The 8,734-nt window shown below is 35.1% G+C and overlaps 2 protein-coding genes across 2 annotated transcripts; one reads left to right on the forward strand and one right to left on the reverse strand.

The window, feature by feature from the left end:
* Nucleotides 1-3,141, reverse strand: LOC143052867 (uncharacterized). Its single transcript, XM_076226011.1, has 2 exons — nt 2,521-3,141; nt 1-958 (listed from the first exon to the last, which is right to left on the reverse strand). Exons 1-2 carry the CDS (start codon nt 2,870-2,872, stop codon nt 30-32), a joined length of 1,281 nt encoding a protein of 426 aa, XP_076082126.1. The 5' UTR covers nt 2,873-3,141; the 3' UTR covers nt 1-29.
* A 3,782-nt stretch (nt 3,142-6,923) lies between these two features.
* On the forward strand, nt 6,924-8,734 carry LOC143052870 (uncharacterized). Its single transcript, XM_076226022.1, has 2 exons — nt 6,924-7,399; nt 7,804-8,734. Exons 1-2 carry the CDS (start codon nt 7,063-7,065, stop codon nt 8,583-8,585), a joined length of 1,119 nt encoding a protein of 372 aa, XP_076082137.1. The 5' UTR covers nt 6,924-7,062; the 3' UTR covers nt 8,586-8,734.

The raw sequence follows: 8,734 nt of genomic DNA on the forward strand, positions 1-8,734 counted from the left end.
AGTAGCCATGTAGTTTATTCAAATCATGTTTACACCGTTTCAGGTTCTTCGTTCCATTGCCGTACATTGTCTTCAGTCTTTGGACTGTTAATACTGCTGTTAAATATTTTAGGCACGTGCTTTATTTCTGCTTTTTCAGAATGTCCCGTGTTTTTCGGATCCCATGTTATAGAGAATTCAGATTGTGCATCTTCTTCTTCCAAGTCACTGTCAGTACCATAGTAAGATTCCGTCATAGAATCATCGTCTTGCAGTGAACGGAGGGAATTACACACAGAGTACGACTCCGGAGAAAGTGTGAATGAAAATTTGATACCCCGAATATAGTCTTCACCTTCCGTTTCACAGTTTTGGAATGCATCTGAATAAAAGTCACACTGCTTCATAACAGCTTCGTTTAAAGCAATGTAAAATTTCATAGGAGTTTTGATTTGCAATTCAAGAAGTAATAAATCGTCATCCATTGTAGAAGCAAGTGCAGTTTCTTCCTCAATAATGTCATCACATTTCAGGTAACAGGAATATTCAGAAGAAAATAACGGAACTTCTCCTATTACATGTCGAATGTTCATTGGTAAATGAGATCGATTGTCTAAGACGTCTTTAATTTGAAATAATCCATCATTTGTTACCAATTTGTTAACTTTGTAAAATTTTCCATTTTGTGATATCGGTAAATACATGTCCTTGTCTTTTTCATCTGTGCAAACTAAATATCTGGAAGGCGGGGATCTTTTCGTTAAAGATCCCGCAGTATCCGTTCGTTTTATTTGCAGAATTTCACCAGAAGATATTTGTTTTCTTACTGACTGTTTTTCTCCTTGTTCACTGTCTGTTAAACACAAACAACTGATACTGTTTGCTACCAGAACTTGGTCGGTATCCTTTTGTGCCACTGACTCTAGCGTGGTATCAGGTAGGTATTTCTCTTTAGGGTCATTCAATAAAGTAAACCAACCTAAAGTGTAACAAATAAGCATTAATAAAGAAGGATATATAAAAAAGCATTATAAAATAAGAATAAGGAAATTGAGATATGACATGGGTGTTTCTTTTTCACTTGATACAATAAAGTGTTGAATAAATCAGTCAGTTTTCTCGTTTGAATTGTTATACATTTGTCATTTCGGGGCCGTTTACAGCTGACTATGTGGTATGGACGTTGATCATTATTGAAGATCGTCACGTTGAAGGCCGTACACTAACCTATAGTTTTTAATGTCGGTGTCATTTGGTCTCTGCTTGAGAGTTTACTTTTTTGGTAATTATATCTTGCTTTTATATTTTATGACGCTTTGGTTTTTTTTCATCTTGCTTGCAGTAGTCACCTGTTTTGTAATTTGATGCTCTGTTGTTCTTCTTTTCGCCCTCCAATATCTTGCCCTGTTGTTGTCTATATATTTTTTACCTACGATGTTTGACTCATCATTTTTTATACACTATATACATGTAAGTCACTGTTATGAAGACGAGATGCTCATTCAGATTTTTATTACTATACCAGTTGCGATTTCATCAGCTCATTTTGCATAGACTAAATAAAGTCATAAAGGTATGACTCCAAACGTTGGGTTGGAAGACGGTCAGTTTAAACATCCAGGATCTGCACCTGCAGTAATTTATTTGTACTACACATTTGGAGTACCAGGTTTTAACCTGCGTAGTATAGTACTATAATTTTTTTTAAGTACAATACATATGTAGTACTTCTTTTTCACTAAGATTAGATAGGGGGATCTGAAATTATTTAAGATGTTTGGAACCAGTTGTTGGCATGACACGGGTTATGTTCATCTCATTTATGTTATGATGGTATGATACGAAACCCCTTACGGTAAGGATTGTGCCTGATATTCATATGATGAAGACATAATCTTTCAATCAGTTTAATTGAAGTCTGGAGCTGGCATGTCAGTTAACTGCTAGTAGTCTGATGTTATATATGTATTATTGTCATTTTGTTTATTTTCTTTGGTTACATCTTCTGACATCAGACTCGGACTTCTCTTGAACTGAATTTTAATGTGTGTATTGTTATGCGTTTACTTTTCTGCATTGGCTAGAGGTATAGGGAGAGGGTTGAGATCTCATAAACATGTTTAACCCCGCCACATTTTTGCGCCTGTCCCAAGTCAGGAGCCTCTGGCCTTGAACTAATTTTAATTTTAGTTTCTTGTGTACAATTTGGAGTTTAGTATGACGTTCATTATCACTGAACTAGTATATATATTTGTTTAGGGTCCAGCTGAAGGACGCCTCCGGGTGCGGGAATTTCTCGCTGCATTGAAGACCTGTTGGTGACCTTCTGCTGTTGTCTTCTCTATGATCGGGTTGTTGTCTCTTTGACTCATTCCCCATTTCCATTCTCAATTTTACCTTGTTTTTGTACCTAAAATGTTCTTCAAATTAACAGAGAAGTATTCTAAGGTAGGTACTTCAGTCCCCCCACCAATGACAACCAACACTACAATATCGTCGCAATGATACATTAATCTATTATTATATATATGGTGAGCTTACCATTATAGTCCTGCGGTATAACAACATATCTGCCAGTCTCCTGAAGTTCTCCTTTCTTGGAGTCTAGCTTCATCACAGCAGCTTTCACCTTCTTTGCTGATCTGTGACTATGAAGCAACAAAGGCTGAGATAAGTCAAAGTGTAACAGATTCCAATCTAGACTACAGGACTCGACACTGCACTTGACGGCACAAGGAAGTCGAAAGTTATTTGTAATGTGATTCAAAGTATAAGAATGTGAACTCCATTTGAAGTCTATTACTTTGTTGGATGATTGTAATCTTCGCTTGCCTCCTTTGAATTTTCTGATTTTTATCACTCTTTCGGTACCGTAATGTTCATCTTCCTCCATTTTTCAATGAATTTGTTGACAATGTTTTTATCTAGTTATAAATTCCGTTCACACAGTAGATATACACACTTATAAACCTTCACATCTTTAATGTCGCCATATTTAAATGTTTTCTTTAGAAAATTGTTTTTAAATATGACGGATGAGTAAATTTCAATAAAAACGAATTAGAATAACGATAATATCAACATTTTTACCTATCTCTCAAAGAATACAAAAAAACATTCTATTGAATTTGTGTTAAGGTAAGATATCCTGCAGCTGTTTACAAAAACCTGCATAAATGAAAAATTATATAAGAAACTTCATACATTCTTGGTAATAAACCATAGGAATTCACCTTTTCTTTAAGGTCTCAATAAAGAATTCGACCTGTGCGATGTGTGTGTTGAGACTATATATCATTGACATATTTATTTAGACCTAACAATTGTGTGATGCAGATAAAAAAGTTTGTTTATAATTAAATCGTCATACATGTCAACATAGGTGTCTAAGCTAGCTCTGACAGCCCTGTCATTCGGACAGAAAACGTCACTACTGTACAAATTTCAACACCCGACGAGATGTTCTTTCGTGTTTAATGACTTGAAACAACGAGAAAGGATTCGTACGCTATTTAAATTTCTTAATGTATGAGTATAATGGTTAGATGTTGATGTGATATGGTTTAAATTCCATCATACGAAACGGTCTATGTCAAATGAGGCTATTTATCATCGTAAATTGTATTCAAATGTCATATATATGGACAATATTGATATTTGCAACCTGCATACCCTGTTAGTTGGGTCATTCAATTGAAAAAGAAAGTTTCAAAACCAGAATGCATTTATTTATATTATATTGATACAAATAAGACAAAGCTCAACGAAACCAAAAAATAATCTTTGAAGCCAGTATAGACGTCCTGAACATTATATTTTTAAAAACAGATATAGATAATCTAGAGAAAAATTTAGTCGCCAAACAAACTAACAGAGCGGCTGGTGGACTTCACGTTCCTGTAGGTACCAGTAGAGCGAATTCTGACGGACATAAATGCTATTGTAGTCGCACAGCGTGACTTTGATATTTAAGGGGAACAATCTGTTTTAATAAAAGAGGCTAATTTTGTGATTCTACAGTTATACTGCAGATATATATGTAGTGTTAACTGAAACAATTATTCCCAACTGTAAAATCTGTCATATTACCGATAAGGGTGCTTTTTAAAGAATAACTACCTATACACGAGCGTCTTGCACGATCGTTCAGTAGTACTAAAATTGAGAATGGAAATGGGGATTACCCGTTATGTAAATGAAATAAACTTGGAAAATCCAAAAAAAAATCTATAACATTTGATTTCAATGTTCATTTAATTATCCACTCCCTAGCTTGATATAAATGTTTTAAGCGAGGCGATTCTACCTAGTTCAAGATTGATATCAACTGTTTTCAGCGGCTGGTGGACTTCACGTTCCTGTAGGTACCAGTAGAGCGAATTCTGACGGACATAAATGCTATTGTAGTCGCACAGCGTGACTTTGATATTTAAGGGGAACAATCTGTTTTAATAAAAGAGGCTAATTTTGTGATTCTACAGTTATACTGCAGATATATATGTAGTGTTAACTGAAACAATTATTCCCAACTGTAAAATCTGTCATATTACCGATAAGGGTGCTTTTTAAAGAATAACTACCTATACATGATCGTCTTGCACGATCGTTCAGTAGTACTAAAATTGAGAATGGAAATGGGGATTACCCGTTATGTAAATGAAATAAACTTGGAAAATCCAAAAAAAATCTATAACATTTGATTTCAATGTTCATTTAATTATCCACTCCCTAGCTTGATATAAATGTTTTAAGCGAGGCGATTCTAGCTAGTTCAAGATTGATATCAACTGTTTTCAGCGGCTGGTGGACTTCACGTTCCTGTAGGTACCAGTAGAGCGAATTCTGACGGACATAAATGCTATTGTAGTCGCACAGCGTGACTTTGATATTTAAGGGGAACAATCTGTTTTAATAAAAGAGGCTAATTTTGTGATTCTACAGTTATACTGCAGATATATATGTAGTGTTAACTGAAACAATTATTCCCAACTGTAAAATCTGTCGTATTACCGATAAGGGGGCTTTTTAAAGAATAACTACCAATACACGAGCGTCTTGCACGATCGTTCAGTAGTACTAAAATTGAGAATGGAAATGGGGATTACCCGTTATGTAAATGAAAAAAACTTGGAAAATCCAAAAAAAATCTATAACATTTGATTTTAATGTTCATTTAATTATCCACTCCCTAGCTTGATATAAATGTTTTAAGCGAGGCGATTCTAGCTAGTTCAAGATTGGTATCAACTGTTTTCAGCGGCTGGTGGACTTCACGTTCCTGTAGGTACCAGTAGAGCGAATTCTGACGGACATAAATGCTATTGTAGTCGCACAGCGTGACTTTGATATTTAAGGGGAACAATCTGTTTTAATAAAAGAGGCTAATTTTGTGATTCTATAGTTATACTGCAGATATATATGTAGGGTTAATTGAAACAATTATTCCCAACTGTAAAATCTGTCGTATTACCGATAAGGGTGCTTTTTAAAGACATTAACTACCTATTCACGAGCGTCTTGCACGATCGGTCAGTAGTACTAAAATTGAGAATGGAAATGGGGAATCAGTGGCGGATCCAGAACTTTTCCTAAGGTGGGGGGGGGGGGGGGAGTGCTGACTGACCTAAGGGGGGCCCGTTCCAGTCATGCTTCAATGATTCCCTATATAATCAACCAAATTTTTCCCACGAAAAGGGGGGCCGGGCCCCCCAGGCCCCCCCCCCTGGATCCGTCTATGCGAATGAGTCAAAGAAACAACAACCCGGCAATAGAACAGACAGCAGCAGAAGGTCACCAATAGGTCTTCAATGCAGCGAGAAATTCCCGCACCTTGAGGCATCCTTCATCTAGCCCCTAAACAAATACATGTATATATACTAGTTCAATGATAATGAACGCCATACTAAACTCCAAATTATACACAAGAAACTAAAATTAAAAATAGTACAAGACTAACAAACGCCAGAGGCTCCTGACTTGGGACAGGCGCAAAAAATGCGGCGGGATTAATCGTGTATGAGATCTCAACCCTCCCCCTATACCTCTAGCTAATGTAGAAGAGTAATACGCATAACAATACGCACATTAAAATTCTGTTCAAGAGAAGTCCGAGTCTGGTGTCAGAAGATATAACAAAAGAAAATAAACAAAATGAAACTAGTTTCAATTGGGGTTTATTGATCTTCAAATTTAGAATTTATCAGTATTTAGTTTCCAGTACCTATGATGGGAAAATATTGTAGCATGTAATTAGTAATGATTTGTGCAGATTTTTTTGGTTACAAAAATTCAGTACAAAATTGCAACTTCTATACAAAGTATATATATGAATTTCCCTGCACATCTTCACCAAATACTGATATTAGTTTGTTTTACTATACAAAATTAGTATTCGCAAAGCCAGTGGCAAAACGCTCACATTTGTGGACCGTAGTTTTTTTTTACAAAAGTTTACAGAAAGGTCAAACCGGAGAAAGTCTTTCAAATTAATACTGTCCAATATTTACCAAGTATAAATATTTTAACGCATGAAGGACGTACGAGTGCCTTATAAATCAAATTCCTTACACGATTGTAATTAGTAATATAACAAGGATTATCAGGTCCAATGATCAAGTACAATCAGAAATGAACTTTTCTTTTTTTACAAATTTTAATGAAGTCTGATGATTTATGAATGATAACATTCTGATTCGTCAAATGTTCTAATTAAAAGGTAGTTTAAATTCTGGGCGATTTAAAATCATTTTAGGATTTTCAAAAGTAAGGGTGAGAAACGAGTGTACCTATGAAGGGTTATGTCAATAAAAAAAATCTGATGGACAAGTTCTTGTTCGTTTGTGTATTAATGAATGGGATTTAAAAATAATTACTGAACCAATAACCGTCACAATGGGATAGTATAGTACACACTAGACTGAATCAGTGCGTTTCAATACACAGAAAACAAATAATTTACACTTCACTAGCATATGTGAAGAGATTTGTCCACTGCCCGGAAACATTTTGTTTAAAACAGAAAGTGATCACATGTTTTCTATGACAATACATAAATATATTATGTTATGAAAGACTTTTTGTAAAATGTCGGGATCTGTAAGGAAGAAGACTCGCTTACGCCAAGCGGTGGCTAGACAAGAAAGTATTCGCGAGGAGCCTAAGAAAGCGCAATGGAGCAACCAGGAGTATACAACAGAAGAGATATTAAAACAGTTTAGTTTACCTCAGATTGTGAAATGTAACCAGGATTCTGTTAGGATTCGATCTGACTCTCCATTGCCTATAAACTTTGGCAACCCACTGGTCTTTTATGACAAAAGAACCGTTCGGAAACTGCTGGCTAAAAATATTGGTATTGATGCAGTGTCAAACAAATACCACGAGATTAATGACACTATTGTTATACCTGCTGATTATGAAGGTATGTGCTTCCCTTATACTGAAACATACTGAGTATATTGATTCATATTTTTGTCTGATATTGTTGAAAAATTTTCATATGCAATTGATGTATTAAAATAAAATAAATCATAATCTGAAAAGGCAGTATGAATGTACCCGTTATGTAAATGAAATCTGAAAAGGCAGTATGTATGTACCCGTTATGTAAATGAAAGAAACTTGGAAAATCCAAAAAATTCTATAACATTTGATTTTAATGTTCATTTAATTCTCCACTCCTAGCTTCATATAAATGTTTTAAGCGAGGCGATTCTATCTAGTTCAAGATTGATATCAACTGTTTTCAGCTTGTTAAAAAATAAAACCAAAATATGCTATGCTGACATATCTTTTTTTCACTTATTATTTTAATATCTTTTGCAGGTTTATTTCTAAGACTGCAGTCAAGAACCTGCAAAGATAATACATGCTTCAGGAGTATTGAAGCAATGGCTAAAAATAATGTGCGAGCGTTCCTAAATATGACAAAATTTACAGCCTTTCGCATTGGTGAAAATGTTACCACGAACGATTATACCAAAGTAGATTACACTCCTGGTAGCGTGTTCATCGTCGATAGTGTTTGTACTGGAACTTCAAGGACAAGAAAGGATGTTGTTCAACACAGTTATCTCAAATGTAAGGATGAGAAGGATGTTCAGATTCTTATACCCTTCCATCATCCTGGGGAATTTTCTGAGGTGTTGGCAAACAATAACAGAATGTCTGTCAACAGTGAATATCTGATTGCAAATCAAAAGTTTCCCATGGTAGTGCGTTTCATAAGTAGTAAACAAAAGCCTAGACTGAAATCTTTTTCTGGATTATTCACTCTCATAGACTCGTTTGAAGAATCAACTGTGATTGGATGTGTTTTAAATCCATCAGGATTTACCATGTTTGAATTGCCTGTATCTTCACCGTTGTCATTCCATTTAGCATTAAACAATCAGGAAATGAACCAGCATCCTGTGGTCAAAAATGCACTGAAATTGTGCGAGGCCAAAAATAAACTATATGCAAAAGACATGAAGTACAAGTTTAAATTTGTCCATAGAATTGGAGAGAAATGTTCCATCGTACCAGAAGAGGAAGAAGATGACGACCCAAAAAGTGCTCTAGATAGCGCTAGATTCGGTGTTACCATAACTTATCTGTATATTTGATGGAGGGACAAACCAAAATTCGTTTGACTGAACTGTTATAAAAATTACATTTAATCTATGTCCGAAAAGGATTTAAAATATGTTTACATCTACCGAATTTCACAAATTATATTCCAAGTTATTTTTACATGTGTATTGGTTTTGCGTCA

Source organism: Mytilus galloprovincialis, chromosome 1 (assembly GCF_965363235.1).
Source record: "Mytilus galloprovincialis chromosome 1, xbMytGall1.hap1.1, whole genome shotgun sequence".
In the NCBI taxonomy this organism is placed as follows: domain Eukaryota; kingdom Metazoa; phylum Mollusca; class Bivalvia; order Mytilida; family Mytilidae; genus Mytilus; species Mytilus galloprovincialis.

What these genes read in the sequence shown, in the direction of transcription:
- LOC143052867 (XM_076226011.1), bottom strand. Translation starts at nt 2,872, where the DNA reads ATGGAGGAAGATGAACATTACGGTACCGAAAGAGTGATAAAAATCAGA. An exon ending in TATACCGCAGGACTATAATG is followed by an intron (nt 959 to 2,520) that starts GTAAGCTCACCA and finishes GTTACACTTTAG; the next exon opens with GTTGGTTTACTTTATTGAAT.
- LOC143052870 (XM_076226022.1), top strand. Translation starts at nt 7,063, where the DNA reads ATGTCGGGATCTGTAAGGAAGAAGACTCGCTTACGCCAAGCGGTGGCT. An exon ending in TATACCTGCTGATTATGAAG is followed by an intron (nt 7,400 to 7,803) that starts GTATGTGCTTCC and finishes TATCTTTTGCAG; the next exon opens with GTTTATTTCTAAGACTGCAG.